This window comes from Talpa occidentalis, unplaced genomic scaffold, assembly GCF_014898055.3.
Source record: "Talpa occidentalis isolate TD23 unplaced genomic scaffold, MPIMG_talOcc4v2.1 talOcc4.7, whole genome shotgun sequence".
Classification (NCBI taxonomy): Eukaryota; Metazoa; Chordata; class Mammalia; order Eulipotyphla; family Talpidae; genus Talpa; species Talpa occidentalis.
The window spans coordinates 52,577,980-52,603,749 of record NW_023605083.1 but is presented as its reverse complement, the minus strand read 5'-3'; the positions used below and the strand labels follow the sequence as shown (position 1 = coordinate 52,603,749).

The window sequence follows — 25,770 nt, the reverse complement described above, 5'->3', positions numbered from 1 at the left end:
CTGTCTAGAAAGCATTTTGGGGGAGTGGAGAGTATTTAAGCAATATCCACCAACAGTATCCCCATGTCTTCGTTCACAAGAACCCAGGTCCCCTTTAGCAGCATTTTATTTGGACAAACACCCTTTTTTCCCAAGGACCAGAAACAAGTCAGACACCCCTGGGGATAGTGGTAAAGGGAGACACCTTCATGAGTGCCTACAACATAAGGCAGAATGTTAGGCCTGCCCCAACAGAGCTGTTATGGGAAGGCAAAGGTAAGAGCAATCAATTTTGCCTGGGGTGACTAGGACAAGTGTTTTAGAGGAGGAGGCAAATGACCTTGAAAGGCTAACATGTTTGATTGGCAGAGAAATGAGAAACAGCACAAGCATTTGCACAATACCGTCATAGTGAACATGGCTGTGGCACCCAATGAGGGTGAGGTGGACAGATAGGGGGCGGGACAAAGGCATACTCTGCCAAGTTAAAGGAGGCAAGAAGTAATCACTGGAGCCTCCCTGGTGGCGCAGGTGGCTGAGCGCAGTGCTGTGAAGCTGTCCCCAGCCTCTGGCCTCTGCAGTGCCAGTTCGATCCCCACCGGCCGCCAGTTCGATCCCTGCCAGCCGCGGAGATGCCCACGTGGCAAGGCAGACCTCTGCCCACTGCTGTGCCCACTGCTCCCCTCAGCAGTGTATTTCCTCAGTCTGCCTGTTCTGTTTCCGGCTCTGTCTCTGGTGAATCCCCTCACCGCGCGCCCCCCCCCCCAGCACCTCTGGCCTGGACCCCAGTTCTTGTATAAATAAATAAATCTTTAAAAAAAAAGAAGGAATCATTGGAGAGTTTTAAGATTTGGAGTGAGATAATGAGAGATTAGATTAGAGGATATTATCTGACAGTTCATATGGAGACTGGAGAGCAATTTAAGAGACTGAATAATGGACGAAAAAATGGGTAGATGGGGACAGAGAGAAATGAAAAGCTAACTTTATGACAAATCCTAAGTTAAAAAAAAGCTAACATTCAGATGCCCAAGCAGAATCAACTAAGGGTCTGAGGATTTTTGACAGTGAACTAAGAGGGACAGAGGCCAGCACTGTGGCCTGCAGCCTAAGAGAAATGGTCTGGCTCAGCTTCAGATGAGTGTTCCTGTTGGTCTGGGATTTCCTCCCTCTTTTGATATGTTGTGTCCCAATTGTGTGTCTAATTTCCATCTTTTCCTCTTCTTCAGGTTTTACCACAGTAGAATAAACTCTCTATTCTGGTCTGAAAAAAATTATTTATGCTTATAAACACGTTGAATGCCAGCCTGGATTATTTATTCTTCGAATAATACATCTGAATAGGACTTCACACAAGATAGGGAAAACATAATTTTGAAGGCCCTTCCCCACCTGCTGCTCATTCCAAACAATTTTGTGGTCTTGCCTTGACCTGTGGAGCCCCAAATCTATCTCTGTGCACTAATTAGATGCCACGTGTCTGCACTTAGAGCTGATCCCTTGATACTTTACCCAGTGGAGTTACCCTTCAGATTAACCCCGAGAAAGAGAAGTGCAATTCACTTCACGTATTTGAGGAACCTCCTAAAGAGCCCCTTCCCACTGGACTGACTTTTCAGTTTTTCTCAATTCCTCACATCTGGGTTATACCTTCCAGTTCACAAGTTACAGTCAGACCATTATTCTCAGTGATTTTTAGGAGGGCTGAGGGATGCCTGCAAAGCAGACATTACTTTTCAGACAGGGATTTCAGGCCCATGGACCAGTTAACTTCTCAAAGAACACTCCCAGGAATTGTCAAGGCTTTGTGACCTGACTCAGGGCTCCAGGCCAATAGGCCTGGCACACTGGAATCCAAGACCCTCAAGTTGTTTGAGGTTGAAAGGAAACAGGGTTTATGAGTTATCTGTAATACCCAAAGCACACACAGGTGTTCTTTGAACCGTGGCATCGATGAGTTGGATACTCCTAAGTTGGCTACTCGGAGTTGAATGAAATCTAACGAGGTTACAAAGGGGACCTAGGCGGGACACTTCCAAGTCTTCAGCGCTCGCCGCCTCCAACTTAATTGCCTCTGGTCCTCCTGAAAAGCGCACGCCCAAGAACGCGTTGGCTGTTTCTGGCACGGTGAGGCCACCGTAGTGCACCACGGCTCGGCGAGTCCACCCGGCGGAGCCCCGATGATTTCCGGCAGAGGTAACGGCAGAAGTAACGGGTGATCCCCAACCTGCCCGCGGCAACAGGCGGGCAGGCGGACGGGGCCGGTGTCCCCTATCTGCGGGCTGAGGGTGAGTCGGAGCGCCGGCGTCTCCCTCACGTGACGCGGCTGGGACGGCGTCGAGAGCGTCACGCCCCGCCCCACGCCCTGGGGGTCAGTGAAGGTCTGCGCCTGCGCGGGGGCTCGCTGGCGGGCTCGCTGGCTCGCGGGCTCGACCTGCGGGCGCGCGGTTAGCAGCCTGGGCGCCGGGGGACCGCGGCGATGGGTGAGTGCGGATGCGGGGCGAGAGGGACGCACCGGGCTCCCCCGGCCGCCGCGTGGAAGCACGAAGGCGGGTCCGAGGAGGCCGCCCAGCGCTGGCCCTGTGGCGCGGCCGCCGCGGCCCGCTCCTCCTCGCGCGCGCACTGCGCCTCCGGCGCGCCCGGCCGCTCACGCGCGCCCCGTCCCGGGTGGGGCCCGCCGCGGCGGGGGCCGGGGCTGGCGCCTCGCGCGGGCTGGGTCCTCCGCTCGCGCGTCTCTCTCGCCTGCCGCCGTGCTGGCCTAGAGGCCCCGTCGGGCTGCTGGGGTGACCCTCTGCAGAGAAGGGGGCTGTGTTTGCAGTCGGGCGCGTCCCCGGCGCGCACGAGCCGCAGAGCGGGGAGGAGCCGGGCTTCGCCTGCGCCCGAGGAAGGCGAAGCTGGCGGCACTGGAACGCGAAAGGGCCCCTGCCCCTCGGTGTCTGGACTTCCAGAACCCTTGACTCTGTTGAATGTCAGAGAGGGAAGCGGTCTAGGCCGTCGTGGCCAGCCCCCTTCCTTTTTCCTGGCCACAGGTTGAGGGAGCGGGCGCCTGGAGAGAGGTAAGTGCAGCCATCCTCCCAGGCGGTGCTGCGACACCATGTTGCATCGCGCTGTGGGAGATTCCGTTGTCTGAGGCTTTTGCTGCTGGGCTGGGGAGGTGGTCCTGGGGTCGTGGTGGCGAGGGGTCAGAGGCGGCGTTATTCTAAGTGTCTGAACCAGTTATTTGGTGGTGAGCGTAGCTAGATAGAGCATCTCGATTCCTCAGTAGTATTTGCCCTTTCGGCAGATATAATCTTTATGTTGTTTGGTTCAGCTCTGCACGGCGGTTCTTCATTTTCATTTGTTTATCTGCCGCTGAGCAGTGACCCGGCCGGGTTGAACCTCCTACGGCTTTTCGGTGAGAGGAGTCCATAAAACCAGAAGGTTCTAGTGGTTCCAGAGTACAAGGCGCTTTTAGGTCTGGACTCACATCTTAATGTATTTTTTGGGGGGAAATCAGACTTATTTCCTAAGAGGAGTGGACTTCCCTGTTTTCTCTTTGGTAGGGTATAATTATAATAAGTCCAGAAAAGTGAATTTTTAAGTTATAGACATTGCTTTGTATTTGCAGCAGCAAAATAGCTTGGTAACTAGGGCTAGAATCCAGGCTTATTTTGTTCTGAATGCTGACTCAGGCCTGTTGACTTGGGAGTGCACATCCATTGAGAATTAAAATGGCCTTCTCCCCAGTTTTTGCACAAAGACCTTTGTGCCGAGGTCATATCGGGGTCTTGTTTATCCATGTAGACTGTAAATTACAGTGAGTGTTAAAAGTTTGAAAGTCAGCTTCATGAAACTTTGCTTCCTGAGGTTGAAATAGGTTTTTAGGTAAAATGTAACAAGTGTAAAATTATGATAAATAAATTCTGCAATAAATTGCAAAGAATTATCCAGAATTTATAGAGATCAGGTCAGCAAAGAAATTAAGCCATGTTCATGGTAAAAACATGCACAATTCCAAACTCCATTGCCCTAGAATATTGTATATACTATCCTTCCTTCTCTTGTTAAATTAATAATCTATTCACACCATTCTTGTGTAGCATAAAACTGGAGGGACACTTTTAAGTCTATGAAATCTAGAAGGGCTTCATAACATTCCTTTTTCCCTGTGTTCAGGCCTATTTTTTTTTTTTAAGTATGATAATATCCTTAAAATTTCTTAAAATAGTTCACTCAAAATAGTGAGCAATAAATGACTAACTTCTGTTAGCCACAATTATCTGTTTAATAGCAGTACCCTTTATACTGGAGTCATGACAAACTGGATAAAGTAACTTGATTCTGAAAATTTTGTAATGTGATGCAAGTAGCATTCCCATAAAAATAAAAAATGAATGTTCACAAAATTGTGTTGCTTGAGAGCACAAATAATATAGGCACATACATTGTTATGCGACTTTAGAATTAAAATGTTACGTGTTCAGTGTATGAAAACAAAATTTTACTACATCCATAAATTGTTGCAGTATATTGTGTAATCCTATGTGCGTTAAAGTGAAATTTGGGAGCTGGGAGGCCTGCCATTGGTCTGGCAGTTGTATACCATACCATCTGAGAAATTCCGTGGAGTATGCACCAAGCACAAGGCTAGTGGAATGGGCCTCACCCACAGGCCTCCACCCCTAGTCTCCACCCTTTGTGGTGGGAAACAAGCCATCAGCGGGTGATAGGGGTGGGATCTTCCTATTGCTTGCCTGACTAGCAGCCTTGCTGGCACAGGGTCCCCTTCCTTGGTTATCCACTTTAGTGCTGTAATAAGCCTAGAGACACTTCTCTCTAAGGGACCAGTGCAGGGCCACTATCCCAATATGATTTAAATATAGGGGATCAGACTTCTCTGATCTGAATATTTTTGTTAATTTTAACATTGTTGTGAAACTGAAGAGCAGAATGTAACCTAGCTGTAAAGTATTTCTTTGCTAAGTTGTTTATTAAGTGTTGGCTAATCGCAGGTTGACAAGTGCAGTACTTACAAGAGTTGTTAACTCATACCTTCCAGCTGAAACAGTCAGAAGGAAGGATGTAGAAGACTTCAGTGATTAATATGATCAAACTCTACCCTGACAAACTTTTTCTCAGACAGCTATAGTATTTTTTTTTTTTAACTAAAAATAAATTTCTTTCCTTGGTTAAGAGTACACTGTAATAGGTAGGAGGTCTGTTTTAAACAAATAAAGCTATGGTTTGTTGTTTTTTTAATTTCTTCTCAAAAGAGATAAATCACTTCCTAAAACTGATGTGTAAAGAAATGCTGACATACTTAAGTTGTACCTTGAATTAAGGGAAGCAGCTGTTGAAACGTGCATTGACACAGTAAAGTCAGCAACAGGTTAACAGTTTCAAAAGTGAATCTACAAGTGTGACTTAGTGTTATAAAAGTACTAAAGTATGAATAGATATGAAGAAGGAAGTTTGGCCTTTTTTTGGCAAAAATGCTTTTCAAGATACAGAATAGCAAATTAGAATAACACAATTACAGACCACGGATGGTTACATCTCAGAGCTATAGCTTTCTCATATCTGTGCTAGAAAATCCTTTTTATTTAGAATTGACTACGATTTTAGGATAAAATGGGCATTTTTAACATTTCTTATTGTAATATGGCCACTGTACGTTCTCATTTCTTTCCTTCCACAAACTAATTCAGCATTATCTGGCTTAAAGATGACTGCGTTTAGAAGTGGCTATTTCATTTTTCCGTCAGTGGCTAGACTGTCAGTCAGCCTAGATATTTCAGACTCTTATGATGTCTGACAAGTATCCTCTTGTGGTCAGAAGACCTCTAAGAAGTTTGAACTCAGCTCCCTGCTGCTGCTTTGTTTTCACATCAATGAAAGTCAGCATAAGGTTTTGTCAGTGAACCTTGGGAGACCAAGGACAGTTGTCAGATACCAGGATCCATCCTCATAGGGTCTCTCCTCTGGGCCACTAGAGAGATGCTCTTCTCCTGCTCATAAGTAACAATACAAGATACACAAAGCCAAAACAGGCTGGGGCTCTGGAAAGGGGTGCATATAATCCTAAATCAGATCCACTGTGGCAAGGACATTATACAGATGGCAAGGCAACTTTTGATTTGACTAAAATTCTCCAGTGTCTTAAGAAGTAGTAATCAAAGTTTTGTTCTAAGGAAAATACATAGCCATAACCATTCAAATTATGAAACAAGGAGTAAATAAAAACAAGCATCTAACTCAAGAAATTATAATGAAATAAACCTAGACAAAGGAGTAAAAAGGGAAAAATTTAAAGACTGGAAAATAGTAAAATCGGTAATTTCAAAGCTGGTACTTTGCTGGGGTGGTGGGAATGTAAACCAGGTAAATTGGCTACCCTTCCCAAGAAAAAACGAATTCAAGTACACAAGATTTTCAAGTCTATTTATAACACAGCAAGTGCTTTAAAAGACCAAACCAGACCTTTTTATAATTTATTTTTTAATTTTTAAAAAAGATTTATTTATTTTTATACAAGAACTGGGTACAGCTCAGAGGCACTGGATGGTAAGAGGATTCACCAGAGAGAGAGCGGGGAACAGAACAGGCAGATGGACCGAAGTACACTGCTGAGGGGAGCAGCAGGCGAGACAGGAGAGGTCTGCTGCACCATGTGGGTATCTCCCTGGCTGGCCGGGAATCCAACCCGCACTGCAGAGGCTGCAAGTTGCTTCATAGTGCTGTGCTTACCCCTTGCCCCACCAGGGAGACCCAATTTTTATAATTTTAGATTGCTCACCAGCATAAGGAAGGAAAAAAAAACTGACAGAATCTTTTTTACAAAACCAGAAACATTGGTGCCTAGACTTGAACATTAAGATAGTAGTACTAAAATTGAAAATTTGATGTGAAACTTTAAAATATTAGCAAATGATACTTAGTAATCCAGTAAAATAGTATTTCACCACTGTCAAATAGGATTCATCCCATTACTAGAGTGAGTCATTACCAAGAAGTATGCTAATGTATACACCAAGTAAACACATTTAGAGAAGACAATACTAGTTCACCCTTGTTGAGTGCCTGGTGTGCTCTAGACAACATTGCAGCGTGCTATACATTTTTAACTCAATTAATTGAGCCAACCTATGAAATAAACGTCTTTATTTTACAAGGAATGAAACCATGAAATTGAGTAACTTGTCACAGGACACACAAGAGACATGTGGTTGAGCCAGGATTTACATCCAGGCAATAAGTTTCAACTCTTAACTGTTACAGTGATCTCTCTCTCTGGTATCCATATAATCACCTTAGCAGTTTCCTAAATATATTTGACCAAAGTTCAAGATAGATTTAATGGTGGTAGGAGGGGGTGGAGGTGGTTGAACTTTAATAAAATAGGAATAAATTTATTTTTTCCCTTCCCATGTTTGAAAATTCTTAAGAGGCCTTATTTTCAGTTAATTATTAGTACTAGAAAGATGGAATTAAATTCCAATAGGTAACATAATTCCCTAGTAATTAGCTGGGTGGGAGCTTAAATTAAAACTGCAGCTATACAGGGCCTCCCCGGTGGCGCAGCGGTTGAGCGCTGGGTTGCGAAGCTGCCTGCAGCCTCTGCGGCACTGGTTCGATCCCCGGCTGCTCCCCGGCCACCAGAGGAGGGTCCCACACGGCGCACAAACCTCTTCTGCTGCCCGCTGCTCCCCTCAGCAGTGTACTTCGGTCCTTCTGCCTGCTCTGTTACCTGCTCTGGCTCTGGTGAATTCTCTCACCCTCCGGTGCTTCTGACTGTACCCAGTGCTTGTATAAACAAAACAAACAAACAAATAAATAAATAAAACATGCCTCTATAAAAAAAAAAAAAACTGCAGCTATACAAAGTCTTAACATAAAGACAGTGAAATTTTAGGTTTGTTAGCATATTTTTTTGGGGGGGGGTGGGACCCTCGCCGGCGGTCTGGGAACAGGGAACGAACCGGCGGCGCTGCAGCCCAGCACTCAACCGCCACCAGGGGAGGCAGGCCCTCTTAGCATAATTTTCAGGTGAAATTATATGATAGCACTGGAGGGACATGCTTTGCTTCATGATTGCACAGTCTTAAAGCTGAACAGGCTGGAAAGTTTACCTGAGTGGATTGCATTTTATACGGGCCAGTTGATCAGTGAGCATTTTTGTGTGATGATTTGTTTCCCTTTATAAACATGAAACCGCTAGGATTTGGTTTATGAACATGTAGGTGGTAAGAGTTTCTTGTTTCTCAAACTAGAAGCCATATTAATATTGAGAGAGAGAGAGAGGAGAGTGTGTGTGTATGAGAGAAAGAGAGAGAGAGTGAGTGACACATTGGTGATATCTCCAAAAGTTCCCATGAAATGTCAGGAAAAAAATATAAGGGTCTTCGCTATAGCCATAATTTAATATTGTTCAGGAAGTATTTGCCAATCTTATCAGATAGAAGAAAGGAAGATATTTTAAAAGAAAAAGGCAAAAAATATTTGTGATGTTACATTGTGGATATTGAAGCAAATACACTAAGAAACAGAAATAGTAAGTTTACTTGCTTTAACTATAATACACAAGAATTGGTAGTGTTTCTATTTTTTTTTTTAAGATTTATTTATTTATGCATACAAGAACTGGGGTACAGGCCGTAGAGGTGGGGGGTGAGAGGACTCATCAGAGACAGAGTAGGGAGCAGAACAGGTAGAGTGACTGAAATACACTGCTGAGGGGAGCAGCAGGCCTGTCAGGAGAGGTCTGCTGCACAATGTGGGTAGCTCCCTGGCCAGGGATCTATCTCGTGCTGTTTTATAGGTTGTGTCTTAACCCCTTGTGCCACCAGGGAAGCCCTTTGTAGTGTTTTCATATGAACACAAAAGCCATTAGAAAATTGAAAGGGAATAGTTCATTCATAATGGTGACTAAAAATGAGAATACCTAGATTAAAAATAAAATCAAGATCTATAGGGAAAAAAAATTAAAGTCTGCTGAAGTTACAGAAAGATAGAATTAAATAGGAAGATATCAGATGCTGATAAAAGTAAGGTTCCAAGTTTATGAATGGTTTATAAAATCAATTCCACACTAAAATACTAGTAAGATTTTTCTGAGAAATAAGACATACCAGAGTTCTCATGGAAAAGTGTGAAAGATAGGAAAGTGGAGAGTTCTGATTAGAAAAGCAGAGTGGGAAGCCCTATCAGATAAGGAAATCTGTTCTGATGGTAAAACCAGATGGTACTAACAAATCCTAGGCCATGGCTGGACCAGAATGGAGTGCAGAAATGAATGCAAATGCCTGTATTTATATTGTACAAATCAGTGAGGAAGATAGAGCTCCTCAGCTTTGTTGCCGCCTTAGACTGAAATTCCAGAGAGGAAGATTACAGTACAAATGGCAAGTGAAACTAGAAATTGTAGAAGAAAGCATGGGCTGCTTGTTTTGTTTATAGTTTTTTTAAGATTTATTTATTTATGCACACAAGAGCTGGGGTACAGGCCAGAGGTGTGGGGGGGGGTGAGAGAGTTCACCAGAGACAGAGTGGGAAACAGAACAGGCAGACTGACCAAAGTACACTGCTGAGGGGAGCAGCAGGCTAGACAGGAGAGGTCTGCTGCGCCATGTGGGTTGCTCCCTGGCTGGCTGGGGATCGAACTTGTGCTGCAAGGCTGTGGATTGCTTCATAATGTGGTGCTTAACCCCTTATGCCACCCGGGAGACCCCATTACTTTTGTTTTTTAAATAGCAGTGGAACAAGATTTCAGAACATTAGGAGACAGTTTTTTTATTGTTCCTGTCTTCCTCACCCATGATAGTGGTAAGCAGCATTCAGATGAAAATTACACTCCTTGAAGCCCCTCTGCCATGTGAAGTCTCTTCACATGAACATTGTTTGGGGGGCCTGGCTCTCCTGTTAATGGGGGTGACAATAAAAGATGGGAGTTCTGCTACTGTCAAGCTGTAGATGTAACCAAAAGTGACTTAGAGGGAAATAGAGTTTCCTGACCCCTGTTATTACTTTCCTTAGGACAGACTGGGCCTGCATTGATAGCCAGTCACAGTTCTTCCTAACTGAGGGCCAGCTTATCTTTTCTAATAGAAATAAAATAGCAAGGCTTGAGCTCTGCACAAAGAAGCTTTGGGTTATAGATGGTGTAGAGGTTACATTTTCTTATTATAATAGTCTCTTTTTCTGGGAAAAGGGCACACAGATCTTGGTGTTAGGAAGATCTTTATTTCCATTCGCTTCACATGAGGAATTAAAAATAATACATTGTCGTGTCAGAGGGTCGGGGATTTTCCTGAGGGTCTTTCATTAATAGGGCTGCTAATCTCATTTGCCTCCCATCATGTCCCACCAACACTGGTCAGCAGGATAAACTCTGGTAATCCCTCAAGGTGGAACTCCTGCTCCTTTGACAGGAGATCTTTTTCTTAGCCAGTGCTGCTGTTCTGGTAAAATATGCTTGGCCCTATGTACATATGACGTCCTGCTCAGCATTCAGAGCCTAGCCCAGGGATCATATCCTTTTCTGTCATTCCCTTCAGATAACTAGTTAATTACCCCCTCCTTTGTAGGGCCTATGTGATTGCATTTATCACACTGTGGTCTAATTATTTACTTGTCTTGACTCCCTGAGGCCAGGGTCCTTATTTCTTTCTAGTCTCTGACACATAGGGGAGTGCCTAGAACATTAGAGGAATTTAATAAATTGGCTGGATTTAATTCTCTTAGTGTTCTAAAAGACCAGAGTAAAAGCAGGCAAAGGAGAAGAAATTCCCAACAGAAGTGAATGGAATTCTTGACAATGTTATAAGTCTGAATAGAGCAAATATAAAACATACTTTTTCTCAAAACATTTTTTTTTAATATTTGTTTTTACTTTTATTTATGCATACAAGAACTGGGGTGTAGGCCAGAGATGGGGCTGGTGGTGAGAGGATGCACCAGAGACAGAGTGGGGAGCAGAACAGGCAGATCTACTGAAATACACTGCTGAGGGGAGCAGTGGGCAAGACAGGAGAGGTCTGCACATGTGGGTCAGCTCCCTGGCTAGATCAAACTCTTGCTGCAGTGGCTGCCTATAGCTTGATAGTGCTGAGACTTTTAACCCCTGTGCCACCAGGGAGGTCCTCTCAAAACATTTTTTATTAACAAGAATTTAGGGAGGAGGGCCTCCCTGGTGGTGCAAGGGGTTAAGCACCTCTCTATGATCCCTGGCCAGCCAGGGAGCAACCCACATGGTAAAGCAGACCTCCCCTGTCTTGCCCACTGCTCCCCTCAGCAGGGTGTTTCAGTCAGTCTGCCTGTTCTGTTCCCCACTGTCTCTGGTGAATCCTCTCACCCTCCTGCATCTCTGGCCTGTACCCCAGCTCTTGTATGCATAAACAGATCTTTAAAAAAAAGAATTTAGGGAGGAAGGAAACAAGGGAAAACAGAGACTTATGGAACAGGCTCTGATTACAGTGCTCACTGTGGTCTAGATAGCATGAGGGCATTGCATTGACCTAGGGTTAAGTGTGGAAATTGAGCCTGAAGTGGTAAAGAAATTTGGAGCTATCTCATCTATCGCTATTGGCCTTTTATTCCAATTAGAGTTTCATCATTGTCACTTCTCTCATTTTTGAATTGAGTTGAATAGATTGAGACAAATTTTACTTAAAAATATAAAGTAGGAAAAGCATTATGAGGTTTGAAAATACAAGCCACTCATTTTAGCTTTTCTATGTGTATATTGATAAAGATAGGATTGTGCCATAATGTTCCTTGTCAGTACAGAGTAGTCTCCTTAATTTTTTTTCCCTTAACACTGTTCATTGATTAAAAAAGCACTCAGTGCTATCTGAGTTCATAAACTCTAAAAACTCAAAGTTAATACATTGAACCCTAGATAACCCTTTTTTGAAAAAATCTATATGCTATCCTGTCAGGTGGATCCTGCTTCATTTATGCATTGACTGTTGTTGATTTTTATTCAATCTTTTAAGAGCATTGTTTTGTCCTATGGCTGAACCTTTGTGTATACCTTGTGGTAATAATTTTCCGCTTAGGCTATATTCTTTGAAGGCAAGTCATGGCTGCTACAGGTGTTTGTTTCATATGTTGTATTATAGTGTGTGGCTCCTGCGGATATGTGTTCCTTAAGAACTGATGCTTTCTGGGCCTCCCTGGTGGCACAGAGGGTTGAGGCGCAGTGTTGCTGTGAGGCCGTCCGCGACCTTCTGGGTGCGTCCGCGACCTTCTGGGTGTGAGTTCCATCCCTGGCCACCTGGGGAGCAACCACCACCCGCTGCTCCCCTCAGCAGTGCATTTCAGTACATCTGCCTGTTCTGCTTCCTGCTCTCTCTTGGTGAATCTTCTTACCACCTGCGACTCTGGCCTGTACCTCACTTCTTTAAAAACAAAACAAAACAAAACAAAACAAAAAAACTGGGCCTCCCTGGTGGTGTAGGCAGTTGAGCGCAGTGCTGTGAAGCTGTCCACAGTCTCTGCAGTGCCGGTTCCATCCCTGCTGGCCTCGGAGCAGCCCACATGGCAAGCGGACATCTCCTGTCTCGCCCGCTGCTCCCCTCAGCGGTGTATTTCGTCAGTCTGCCTGTTCTGTTCCCTGCTCTGTCTCTGGTGAATCCTCTCACCCTCCTGCGTACCTGGCCTGTACCCCCGGCTTGTATAAATAAAAATTAAATCTAAAAAAAGAAAAAAAAAGAAAAAACTGATGCTTTCTGAATCTTTGCCTCAGCTCAGCTTTGCCTTCATGTGATTACATTTCTCTTTTGTCCTGAATGTGTGGCGTTTTACAGCCGCATATGTCTGGTATGGAGAAGGAACTAGTATGGTTACGGGGTTTTGGTCGTGGGTTAAATGACCTAGGTGGTTCATCTGATTGATCTATTTTGTTTTCTTAATCATTTACCACTGTTCCCTTACATGTAATCTTTTTTAAAAAGTAAAAAACACATCATGAAATTTATCATCTTAATCATCTTTTAGTATACAGTTTGATAATGTTAAGCATGTTTTCATTGTTATGATACAGCTCTCCAGAAACTTTGTCTTGCACAACTGAAACTACACCCATTCAACAACAGTTTCCCTTTGTACTTTCTCCCTACCCCCTGGCAATCACTCTTTTACTTTCTCTGTGAATTTGACTAATTTAGGAACCTCATGTGAATGGGATCATACAGTATTTGTCCTTTTGTAGCTGGCTTATTTAGCTTAGCATAATGTCCTCAAGTTTCATTTATATTGTAGCATGTAACAGGATTCCTTTCCTTTGCTTTAAAAAAAAAAAAAAGATTTATTTATTTATTTATGCATACAAGAACTGGGGTACAGGCCGGAGGGGTGTGTGTGCGGGGCGGTGGGTGGGTGAGAGGATTCACCAGAGCCAGAGTGGGAAACAGAATAGGCAGACTGACTGAAATACACTACCGAGGGCCTCCCCGGTGGCGCAGCAGTTGAGCGCTGGATTGCGAAGCTGCCCACAGCCTCTGTAGCACCGGTTCGATCCCCAGCTGCTCCCTGGCCACCAGAGGAGGGTCCCACATGGTGTGCAGACCTCTCCTGTCGCCCGCTGCTCCCCTCAGCAGTGTACTTTGGTCCTTCTGCCTGTTCTGCTCTGGCTCTGGTGAATTCTCTCACCCTCCCGCACTTCTGATTGTACCCAGTGCTTGTATAAATAAATAAATCTTTGGGGGGGGGGAGAAAAAGAAATACACTACCGAGGGGAGCAGCAGGTCAGTCAGGAGAGGTCTGCTGCGCCATGTGGGTAGTTCCCTGGCTGGGGATCGAACTTGTGCTGCTGTGGCTGTGGATAGCTTCATAGGTTGTCTTAACCCCTTGTGCCACCAGGGAGGCCCCAGGATTCCTTTCCTTTTAAAGGAAGTATAGTATTCCCTTGTATGCATATACCCCATTTTGTTTGTGGAGTCATCCATGGGTGGACATTTGGGCTGCTTCCCCCTCTTGGCTATTATGATTAGTGCTGCTGTGAATGTGGGTGTTCGAATATCTCTTTCGGTTTTTTTTTTTTTTGATTTTTTTTTTTTTTAATAGAGGCATTTTTTTTTTTATTTATTTGTTTGTTTGTTTGTTTTGTTTATGCAAGTACTGGGTACAGTCAGAAGCGCGGGAGGGTGAGAGAATTCACCAGAGCCAGAGCGGGGAGCAGAGCAGGCAGAAGGACCGAAGCACACTGCTGAGGGGAGCAGCGGGCGGCAGGAAAGGTCTGCGCGCCATGTGGGACCCTCCTCCAGTGGCCAGGGAGCAGCCGGGGATCGAACCGGCGCCGCAGAGGCCGCGGGCAGCTTCGCAACCCAGCGCTCAACCGCTGCGCCACCGGGGAGGCCCTCGAATATCTCTTGAAGACCCTGCTTTTAATTCTTTTTGGCTATATACTTAGAAGTGGGATTGCTAGTTCAGATGACAGTTTGATTTTTAATTTTTTTAAAAAGATTTTATTTATGCATACAAGAGCTGGGGTGAGGGCCAGGGGTGTAGGGGGAGGGGGCTATAAGATTCACCAGAGACAGTGGGGAGCAGAACAGGCAGATCTACTGAAACACCCTGCTGAGGGGAGCAGTGGGCGAGACAGGAGAGGTCTGCTGAACCATGTGGGTTAATTCCCTGGCTAGGTATCAAACTCATGCTGCGGTGGCTACCAATAGCTTTATAACTTTGAGTCTTAACCCTTTGTGCCACCAGGGAGCCCCTGATTTTTAATTTTTTGAAGAACTGCCATGTTCCTTTCCACAGTGGTTGCATTATATTTCCACCAACAGTTCCAGTTTCTCTGCATCCCCACCAACTTATTTTTTGGGTTCCCCCCCCCCAACCCTGTAGTAGCCAACCTAATGGGTATAAGTAATAATCTCATTGTTTTTTGTTTTTTTTAAATATAGAGGCATGCTTTCTTTCTTTCTTTCTCTCTCTCTCTCTCTCTCTCTCTCTCTCTCTCTCCCTCTCTCCCTCCCTCCCTCCCGTCTTTCTTTCTATACAAGCACTGGGTACAGTCAGAAGCGCGGGAGGGTGAGAGAATTCACCAGATCCAGAGCGGGGAGCAGAGCAGGCAGAAGGACCGAAGTACACTGCTGAGGGGAGCAGCGGGCGGCAGGAGAGGTCTGCGCGCCATGTGGGACCCTCCTCTGGTGGCCGGGGAGCAGCCGGGGATCGAACCGGCGCCGCAGAGTCCGCGGGCAGCTTCGCAACCCAGCGCTCAACCGCTGCGCCACCGGGGAGGCCCTCATTGTGGTTTTGATTTGTCTGATGATTACATGCTTTAGGCTACTAGTTTATCTTTTTTTTTTTTTGAAATATACTTAAGTCCTTTGTTCATTTTCTAATTAGGTTATGTAATTTTTTGTTGAGCTGTGTAGTTAGATGTGGTCCTTTACTGTTTCAGAATGAAAATCAATTTTAAGATATTAGCCTGACATATCTGAGATATAATCAAATTACTATGTAATCCCCAAATATAGTGATTTCTGGGGCTGGTCCCTGGGACATAGGAATTGTGCTATTTGGATCTTTGTGAGGTGGGATTAGACTTACATGACTGTCAAGGAGTGATCTTGCCTTTTTTTTATGTCTTCCAGGGATAAGAACTTTGTCTTAGCTTCACTCAGTAGGCTAAGCCTATATTTTTAAGCTTTGACTCTTCATTAAGGTCTGGTGTAGCAGCCCCCAAAAAGTCATTGCATCTGTGGTATGACAGAGGGAACATGAACCCTGGAGTCAGGCAAACTTTATTTCATTATGCCGAATCCACATTTGACTCATTGTACCTTGGACAAAGGAGAGTGTTGGTTTCTTCCTTTGTAAAACTGGGAAAATAGCATTTAATTTATGGAGCTGAGAATTAAATATGTGAAAATACAGTGCATAGTGCATACCTGCAGGCCTTTCTTGACACCATTTGGCCAATCTCCACTTCCCCAAGTGCATGCTTGGTGTCCTTTCCTGTGTCCCCACAGCACATACTAATAAAAAGTATCCCACTGTGGTGTGGTTGTTTACCTTGGCAGAGTCCTATTGGATTGCAAGTTCCTTGCCTTTGGATCTCTAGAACTTTAGCAGAAGGTCTAGAATGGGTGCTTCATGCTTTGCTATTTTATTTCTCATTAAAGGACTTTCAGTCTGTTTCAGAAGGATAATGGTAAATGCTGTTCTGTGATGCAGGCAATATTCATGAACTCCTACACTGCTTCTCACATGTTTTGACCTCAGGATCCCTTTACACTTAAAAATTACTGTGGGTCCCAAAGAACCTTTCTTTGTGTGGATTTAACATTCATAACCGTAAAAATTGGAACAAAAATTTAAAAATAATTATTTTCTTTAAAATGATGACGATGAATCTACCATATGATCCAGCAGTTGCTGGGATTCTACTTAAAGGACACAAAAACAGTAATTCAAAAGGAAACCGTCACTCCTATGGTTACTGCAGCACTATTTTCAATAGCCAAGATATGGAAACAACTCAGATGCCCCAGAATAGACTACAAATAAATAGACTACAATAAATAAACCACAAAAAGTTGTGGTTTATTTACACAATGGACTATTACTCAGTCAACAAAAAAGACAAACATGGCATTTGCAGCAACATGGATGGAGCAGGAAGGGATTATGCTAGCCAAAATTAGTCCGAAGGAAAAAGATAAATACCGGCTCGTGTCACTTATATGTGGAATGTAGAGAACTGCAACAAATGATTAAGAAAAAGTCAAAACTAGCAAACTGACTGTAGAACTGAAGCATGCAGCAAAGAAGGGGGCAGGGGGCAAAACAGGGGGGCAGTGAACACATGGGAATGTGGTGATGGTTCATGGGTGATATGGTGCGCTAGAGCTCTGGAGACTACAATCATGTAAGCAAAAATTTTTAAAAAATTAACGAATGAAAAAATAAAATGACAATGATGAGCCAATTACAGATTTCCAAATCACATTTTCATGAAATATAATTATTTTCCCAAAAAATTGAGAAGAGTATTTTACTGTTTCGCAAATCTCTTTACTGTCTGCCTTAAAAGAAGGGTGGAGCCTCTTATCTGCTTGTGTATTTGGTCAGTTGTGATAAGCTGTTTTGGTTGAAGTACATGCAGAAAATGCAACTTCACATAGCTTGGAATAGGGAGGACCTGCTGGATCCCTAAAATGATCTCAGGGACTTTCAGGGGTCATCTGAAAACACTTTTGAAGAAGTACTGATTTATTCTAAAAGGGAAAATGTAAGTGTCCAGGAATTGGAGGAAGGATTGGGGAGAATTCCATGTATTGAACACTATCTATAAAGGTTTACCGATTGTCATTTATTATTTGTAGGTTAAAATAATTCTTCATGAAGAAGAAAGATCTTAAGCAACATGATGGATTCAGAAGCTCATGAGAAGAGGTCCCCATCAATCTTAACATCTTCAAAACAAGATCTTTCACCTCATATTGCACATGTTGGTGAAATGAAGCATTACTTGTGTGGCTGCTGTGCAGCTTTCAACAACGTAGCACTCACCTATCCCATGCAGAAGGTCCTCTTCCGGCAGCAGCTATACGGAATCAAAACCAGGGATGCAATACTTCAGTTGCAGAGGGATGGATTTCGAAACTTGTATCGTGGAATCCTGCCGCCACTAATGCAGAAGACAACTACACTGGCACTTATGTTTGGTCTGTATGAGGATTTATCTTGTCTTCTCCGCAAGCATATCAATAGCCCAGAGTTTGCAATCCGGAGCATGGCAGCAGTGCTCGCAGGGACTACAGAAGCAGTTTTCACTCCGCTGGAGAGAGTTCAAACATTGCTTCAGGACCACAAGCATCACGACAAATTTACAAACACTTACCAGGCTTTCAAGGCACTGAAATGCCATGGAATTAGAGAGTATTATCGAGGCTTGGTGCCCGTTCTTTTTCGAAATGGATTCAGCAATGTCTTTTTCTTTGGCCTTCGAGGTCCCATTAAGGAGCACCTGCCTACTGCAACGACTCACAGCGCTCATTTGGTCAATGATTTTATCTGCGGAGGTCTGTTGGGTGCCATGTTGGGAATCTTGTTTTTTCCAATTAACGTTGTAAAAGCTCGCATGCAGTCTCAGATTGGTGGGGAATTTCAGTCTTTCCCCAAGGTCTTCAGAAAAATCTGGCTAGAACGGGACAAGAAACTGACAAATCTTTTCAGAGGTGCCCATCTGAATTACCACCGATCCCTCATCTCTTGGGGCATAATCAATGCGACTTATGAGTTCTTGTTAAAGGTTATATGAAAGAAATCATCAGTTAAGTGCCATTTATCAACTGAATAGGCCTTCTCAGAAGAATGCAGTTTGACCTCGTTCCTAATTGGCCAAACACATGTTGGTGTCATAAATTTAGGGCACAGTGAATTATGGGCAAAGCTGTTTTCCTTAAGCACCAACAGATTCAGAATAAAAGGTTTCAATAGGAAAATTTAAGGATTCTGGTTTTGGGTTTTTTTTCCCTTAAGTCGTCTGAGAACTTTAGGCTAATTGCCTGGTTAATAGCAGTCTATCTGGTAACCTTTGACAAGGAAACTAACAGCCAGGATAAAATCCTTCCTCCATACCCCTCTCTCCCCCTGCTCATCAGAAACATGACCAGCCAGAGAAAAGACTCTTAGGGCCCTGTGAATTCTCAGGCTTACTTCTGTGACTCCATTTCTTGCTTCTTTGCTCTTAGGAAGAGTTGCGAAGGGTAGTCTTTGTTAAACATACGCATGGTAGAAGAGAAGAGCAGAACACAGGAGAAAAACAGCTTGCCTAGGTATAGGCGTCTCACGATAAATTGCTTGTATTTGTTTGAAACTAAGCACCTCTTGGCATGGCCATTTCCCAGATTGTTTCTGTTTAGATGAGGTGGACTCAAGCAGCTAATGAAAGCTCTCCCTTTACTTTCTAGGCTGGAAGGTTTTCTGTTTAGTTCTGAATGTGACCTTAAACCTTCCCAAAATATTAATTTCATTTATTGCCAAAAAGATGGGGAGACTTAAGTTTTCGTTATTGATGTTTCATCTTGTTAAGTTCTGTATTGCATATAGATCAACTTTGTTTTAGACTCACTTTGAATTGTTATTGCCAACTTAGCAAAGAACTTCGGGGGTTTTTTTTCCCTCTGCATAATAGTTCTTCATAATCAAGTATCCTGTTGTCTTGAAATTCTCCTTTTAAAGCAGACACACTGCCATAAAACCTTGATTCGGAAGTCTATTAATAGAATCCCAGATTTTTGTTTTCTGGTTTGTAAATGTAACGGAGGGGGAGGGGCAGACTCAAAGGCTTTTATCCCATGGTGTTAGCTGTCAGCTTTTTAACTTTACTCTTGGAAATAGAGGCATCTATTAGGATTTTGGGAACCCATTTTTCTATTAAAATGATAAGATAGATCATGTCCTCTCAGGATATGCTGAGAGGATAAGATCTAAAGGTATTTGAAGGGTTAATATTTTAAATTGTAGAAATTGGGTGTAGTAGCTATCATACTCATCCCTTAGCTAACAAACAAAGCCTTGTCCAAGTAATCTGATTTTAAAATAATTTCTCCAGATAAATAAGGCAAAATGGCTCATACACCAATGGAGTAGTAAAATATGAAACATCCTGAAAAGATGGTTTATCAATCTTTACACATCCACATGTGACTATGATATCAAGATTGCTTTCCAGCATCTGACATGGCAGAGTGGTTAGGGTTCTTATTATCAATTTTTCATCCTTCTGGGTAATTGCATATAAACATATGCACATACTGACCAAAATAAAATCAGGGGCTCAACTGGTGGTTTACTCAGTTTCTGAGCAGATAGTCCAAAAAAAGATGTTTACCTCTAAGTGCAGTATGGCTGGTCAAATAAAATGAATGTCCTTCTTCCAAGTGTAAAGGATCAGGAAGCAGTAAGCATTTGTGAGGCAGTGATGAAACTCAGTAGCTTTATAACAGGCCTGCCTGGCAATGGAGTGTTGGGAACAATACTTTAGAAGCCAAGGTGCAAATCTAATGATTACAGAAAACAAGAAAACTACACCAAATAAATGTGAGTAGCATCCTTGGGCCTACTGAATATGGAGTCAGGATTTGAAGCAGGTTAAGTTTCAGAAATGAATGACTAAGGCGCTGTGGTGCTTCCTCATTCACTTGCATGTGGGTCCGTGAACACTCCTGGGCATGTCTGGGTGCTCAGCACAAGGCAGGTGAGTTTGGCTGGGGTTATGCCCTGCCTTGGGAACGGACTCCTGGGCCTCTGCAGAGCTTCCCTCTGTCTATACACTCCATACAGATACTAGAAGTCTAACTTCTAAAGCACTTTTGTGAGATACGTGATGTGAGAATTTGAAGGAGGGTGGTTTGGTTTCTGCTGTCTCAAATATGTGGCATTTAAAAACAATAAATATTTTAAATGGTTTAACATTTTTGGGTTTCTTTGTCACTTTTACAGCTTTTGAAGACCAAACTACAGATGTTATCAGGGGTGGCTTTATGTTGTCCTATAGAGTTCTTAATTTTACAGAAAAATTCAAAAGAACTGTGATAGCCAATGGCTTTGTCTAAACTTTAAAATAAGTTCAAAATGTGTTAAGTAAGACATTCTAACTGTCTTTATCTTTAGGATGAAACTAGCATGGTAAAAATTTTGAAAAGGCAAATATGATTAAATCATTTTATTTGAAAAGCTTTAATAGTGGCCTTTCTGGTGCATATGTGGCACAGACTGCTGATGGATGTGGGGCATTTCCATTCTTGCCTCCTATACTTCCTGTCTAATGCCACCAGAAATATGTTACGGACTCTGTTTCACACATGGTGGTATGAGCCCTCAGGACTGCACCCACAAAACAAACACAGCCTTGCCATGCTTGGCAAGTTTGTATTTTTTATTTGTCTCAGTCGTGGTTGGAGACAGTTGGATCGTCTCAACATTCATCTTACCTTATGGTTGGTTATATAACATCTGCTATATATTGTGAACTGTGCAATAAAACAGAATTGTGTATATATAATCATTTTTGGAGACCTGAAATTCCGACTCCAACAAGGAAAATAATAGGTGGCAAATAGGACGTTTGAGATGGCTTGGTGTCAATGAAGGACTGCGGTGCCAGGGGCGTGCTGTGCTGTCAGATCGAAGGCTGGACAGGAGACTGCATTTGAAGAGAGGTTAGGAACTCAGACTTGGTTTCTTTTCAATGAAAATATTTGTTTTCTCATTGTGCAAATATATGCATATCAAAGACTTGAATAGGCTTTCTCCCTACATTTGAGGAGTTTTGTTTTTAATGCTCTTTTTTGCTTAATATTAAATATTTGCTTACCTAAATGGTTCCCAAATTGTGTATATTGGGGAGGAGGGGGGCGGGTCCTACATGTTTCCTCTTTTCAAGATTCCTCATTGAAAGTGGGTAAGCGCACGAAGCTGTTTTTGTTTGATATTTGAGTTTTGTGACTGAGTTTCAATGAAATATTATGTTTCAGAGTTAACATGCATTTGGTAATTCTGTTTGGAATAAAGTTTTTTTTAAGTCCATGGTATTTGGTCTTCTCTTTGGTTGGCTAATTTCTCATCCTGGTGCTTCCCGGTGTGGCACATTGGCTTATCAGTCTGTTTGTGGGTACTACCTTGACACGCTGCCTTGACTTGTGGCAGCTTCATCTGGTAACTATAGGCAGAGCATTCCTTCACTCGCTGATTTGTCAAGAGGGGTTCCAGATAAGTTAATTTTTTGCATAGTTTGACTGCAAAGCATTTTAAGATATTTTTCTCAAATCAAGCAAAATTCCCTGCGGAGTATGAACTGCCTTGGTAAATGCAGTGTGCGAGTCATTTCTATTGGAATAGTCATGCCTGCCCCCAAGCTGGATGCTGTGCTTTTTCTCTATGTTGATACCCACTTGTCTTCATAGCTGGGCCTTTCTGCTCTGCTAATGTGATATTAGCAGCTCTGCCGTTGGTTTTAATGTTCAATTTTAAGGTGTCTGTGTCTAGGAACGGTTGAGGTTGGCTGATGAACAGATAGGTGAGGAAGCAGTTGCCGTAGAACTAAAACTCGAGGGGAGAAAGTCATCTAATTGATAAAGGGACTATTTTACATATTGTCTGGTGAAATGCCATTTTGACTCACTGCTGTGGCCCCTGTAAATAAAGGAGGCTGTTGAGAGCTTTCATCAGGGTGTGACAGGGAAGAGGCGGGGCTGCAGCCCATTCCCTGTCTCCAAGATACTGGCTCCCAAATGCATTTAGCATCTGAAGTTGCTAATAGTGAATCTAAATTCTCATCTCCCTTCAGTCCATCCTTCACATTGCTGTCATTTTTTCTAATGAAATGATCCATTAGATCATTTCTGCCTCCCTGTCAGGTCCAGCTAAATCTACAGCCTGCACCCACTCTGCACAGGGCACTGCCCCTTCCCCGATTCACTCGGGAACTCCTTTTGAGGCTTCAGGACTCTGCTGGCTGGGGCTTTCAGGACTAAGTGCTGAATGCTGTTCACAGCACTCACCTGTTTTAATGACAGATGACTCAGTTACCTGAAGTCCGGGTGTCCAGATAACATCACACTGGGTGTTAGGTCTTCAGTATATGAATTCGGGTGGGAGCGTCCACAGCCGTTTATGAGCTAAATGATGAAGCTTCTCTGTTCTCTCATTTACCTTTACTACCGCAGCTATCCTTCAAGAAATGTCTAGCTGATTTAAGACCAAAGAACATGTGCATAAGTCAGGATTCAAATGCAGTTTCTCCATTTTTCTTATCCCTCTTGGCACTTTTCTGAATTTGAAATTCAGAGGGATGAGGTTGACAGGGTAAGAAAAGAGTGTTGATCATTGCTTTGATACTTAGAGGAACCGTGAAGGCAGGAACTTTTTTACAGCAAACCACTTCTGTAGTTGCTCTCTGCCTTTTATCAAGAGGAATTTAGTTCGGGAAACATAACTAGTCATTATTATTTAGCCATTATCAGTCAGGAATTACTTGCACCTCGGCATACACCAAAAAAAAAGGGGTAGGGGGAATGCACTTAGTTACTGCGACCTTACCTAGTTGTTTCAAATGATACTAGGGAAAAACCTCATTTCTCGGGCCTCCTCAGTGGCGCAGCGGTTGAGCGCTGGGTTCCGAAGCTGCCTGCAGCCTCCGCAGTGCCAGTTCAATCCCCGGCTGCTCCCCGGCCACCGGAGGAGGGTCCCACATGGCACGCAGACCTCTCCTGCCGCCCGCTGCTCCCCTCAGCAGTGTACTTCGGTCCTTCTGCCTGCTCTGCTCCCCGCTCTGGCTCTGGTGGATTCTCTCACCCTCCCGCGCTTCTGACTGTACCCAGTGCATGTATAAACAAACAAACAAATAAATAATAAAATAAAACATGCCTCTTAAAAATATATATATAGGGCCTCCCCGGTGGCGCAGCGGTTGAGCGCTGGGTTGCGAAGCTGCCGGCGACCTCTGCGGCGCAGCGGTTCGATCCCCAGCTGCTCCCCGGCCACCGGAGGAGGGTCCCACATGGCGCACAGACCTCTCCTGCCGCCCGCTGCTCCCCTCAGCAGTGTACTTCGGTCCTTCTGCCTGCTCTGCTCCCTGCTCTGGCTCTGGTAAATTCTCTCGCCCTCCCGCGCTTCTGACTGTACCCAGTGCATGTATAAACAAAACAAACAAACAAATAAATAAATAAAAACATGCCTCTATAAATTAAAAAAAAAAAAAATATATATATATATATATAAAACAAAACAAAACAAAAACCAAAAACCTCATTTCTCTTCCAAGACATATCTACTAATAGGTGGCTCCTGGTATGTATTTTCTCCTTCCTGCCAGAACGAAGCTTCAGGATTTTATCTCTTTCATATTTTCCCAGGGGACGAGTGATTAAACAAATCGCCAGGTTTTCTTGGCTCCTCAATAAATAGTTTTGACAAGGACAAACAGATAGTAGGAAAAGATGGTTATGTGTGGGTTATGTAATCTGTGCGTAAAATAGGGAGGTGAAGAGTAAAAAAGTGAGTGGGTTAGGGCTTGGTTTGGAGATAACAGATTATTTGATATGGTTTTTTTTTAAAGATTTATTTATTTATGCAAACAAGAACTGGGGTACAGGCCAGAGGTGTGAGTAGTGAGAGGATTCACCAAGGCAGAGTGGAGAGTAAAACAGGCGGACTGAAATATTCCGCTGAGGGGAGCAGACTGTGAGACAGGAGAGGTCTGCTGTGCCATGTGGGTAGCTCCTTGGCTGCGGATTGAACTTATGCAGCTGCAGTGGCTGGTGATAGCTTGATAGCACTGTCTTTAACCCCTGCACCATAAGGGAGGCCCTGAGAGACTTAGTTTCTAAGGAATTTGTCTTTTAAAAATTATGGGGACTATATAGTGTGATTCTATTCATATGGCATTCTAGAAGAGGAAACTCTGTAATGGAAAAAAAAATTGGTTGCATGGGGGGGGGTGTGGGGGGAACAGACTGGCTGGAAAGGGCATGAGGAAGCTTTCTGGGGTGATGGTAGTCTATCTTGATAGGTGTTTGTGTTGCACAGCAGGTATATGTATTTGTCTAAACGTAGTGATCATGCAGTTAATATGTGTGTACTTCCTATGGAAATTTTACAAGAGAAAAATACCTTTAGTTGATGATGTGTGTGTTGCTAAGGGTTTTTAGAAGGATAGGTACAAATACCTGCAATATATTTAAAATGCATCCAAAAATAAAGATAGGCTCTCTTTTCTCATTCCCCTTGTAAACAGCTTCTTTAAAATTAAGACACATCGAAGAGGGGAGTAAAAAAAATAAGACAAATTGGTGAAATAGAGAATTAGTTAACATAAAAACAAGCATAGTAAAATGTTAATGATAGAGACTTGGTAAATGATGTCACTGTGAAATTCTTTGAAGTTTGCTGTGTGTTTATAAACATTTTCATAATGTTGGAAAAATAGTGATCACAATATTTGATGTCAGCAATATATTGAGAAGCTGTTTAATTCTTTTTTTTTTTAAAGATTTATTTTTTATCTATGCATATAAGAACTGAAATGTAGGCCGTAGGTGGGGAGTGAGAGGATTCACCAGACACAGAGCGGGGAGCAGAGCAGATGGATCTACAGAAATACACTGCTGAGGGGAGCAGTGAGCAAGACAGGAGGGATCTTCTGCGCCATGTGGGTAGCTCCCTGGCCAGGGATTGAACTCATGCTGCAGTGGCTGGTGATAGATTGATAGGGTTGACTAGCCCCTGTGCCGCCAGGGAGACCCTGTTTTATTCTTTTAGTGTGTGATTTTTAGATTGCCATGAAGTCATAGGATACTACAGAAATATTTGCTAGAGGAGAAAGAAAGCCCATGGCTTAGTAATTCCTTTAGCCTCTCTATTAATCACCACGTGGCAGCCATCTCCCTCTTCTCAGGCCCAGAGGTTGGGACAGGGTGGTGGGTAGAGTAGAGGCAGTCGACCTGTTTTTGCTTAAGTTTGCAGCAGAGGCGGGGGGAGCTATAGTTCCCATGAAGGGATGGTGGTAAGGATCATGGTTTTTCTGCCGAGACACTGCAACTTTCAGTAAATGCTATAAAACCCTTATTTTTAACGCATACATTATTAAGTATACACCCCCCAAATTAGCAACTGCTTAAGAATAAATACAATATATTCAGAACAGATCTGATACTTTATATCATCCCCCCCCCCCCCAGCTCACATATTTATTACTGAGCCAGGTACAGAAGCAAGAGAAAACATGGCCACAAAAGCAGTAAAGTTTTTAGGGTGACAGGGTGGATGCTACTGATCTCAAAACAGCATAATAAG

General features: G+C 43.4%; 1 protein-coding gene across 4 annotated transcripts; it reads left to right on the top strand.

Moving 5' to 3' along the window:
* The first annotated feature begins 2,128 nt into the window (after nucleotides 1-2,128).
* On the top strand, nucleotides 2,129-18,234 carry SLC25A51 (solute carrier family 25 member 51). 4 transcript variants are annotated; one of them, XM_037492794.2, is made up of 2 exons: nucleotides 2,129-2,267; nucleotides 17,295-18,234. In XM_037492794.2, the coding sequence occupies exon 2, from the start codon at nucleotides 17,336-17,338 to the stop codon at nucleotides 18,230-18,232; it is 897 nt and encodes a 298-aa protein (XP_037348691.1). In that variant the 5' UTR covers nucleotides 2,129-2,267; nucleotides 17,295-17,335; the 3' UTR covers nucleotides 18,233-18,234. The 4 variants fall into 4 exon arrangements, with proteins under 4 accessions (XP_037348691.1, XP_037348693.1, XP_037348690.1 ...); XM_037492796.2 differs by having other exon boundaries at nucleotides 2,152-2,175; XM_037492793.2 differs by lacking the exon at nucleotides 2,129-2,267 and adding an exon at nucleotides 2,400-2,462.
* The last annotated feature ends 7,536 nt before the right edge of the window (nucleotides 18,235-25,770 follow it).

Excerpts from the sequence above, each read along its gene's own strand:
- SLC25A51 (XM_037492794.2), top strand. The coding sequence starts at position 17,336 with ATGATGGATTCAGAAGCTCATGAGAAGAGGTCCCCATCAATCTTAACA.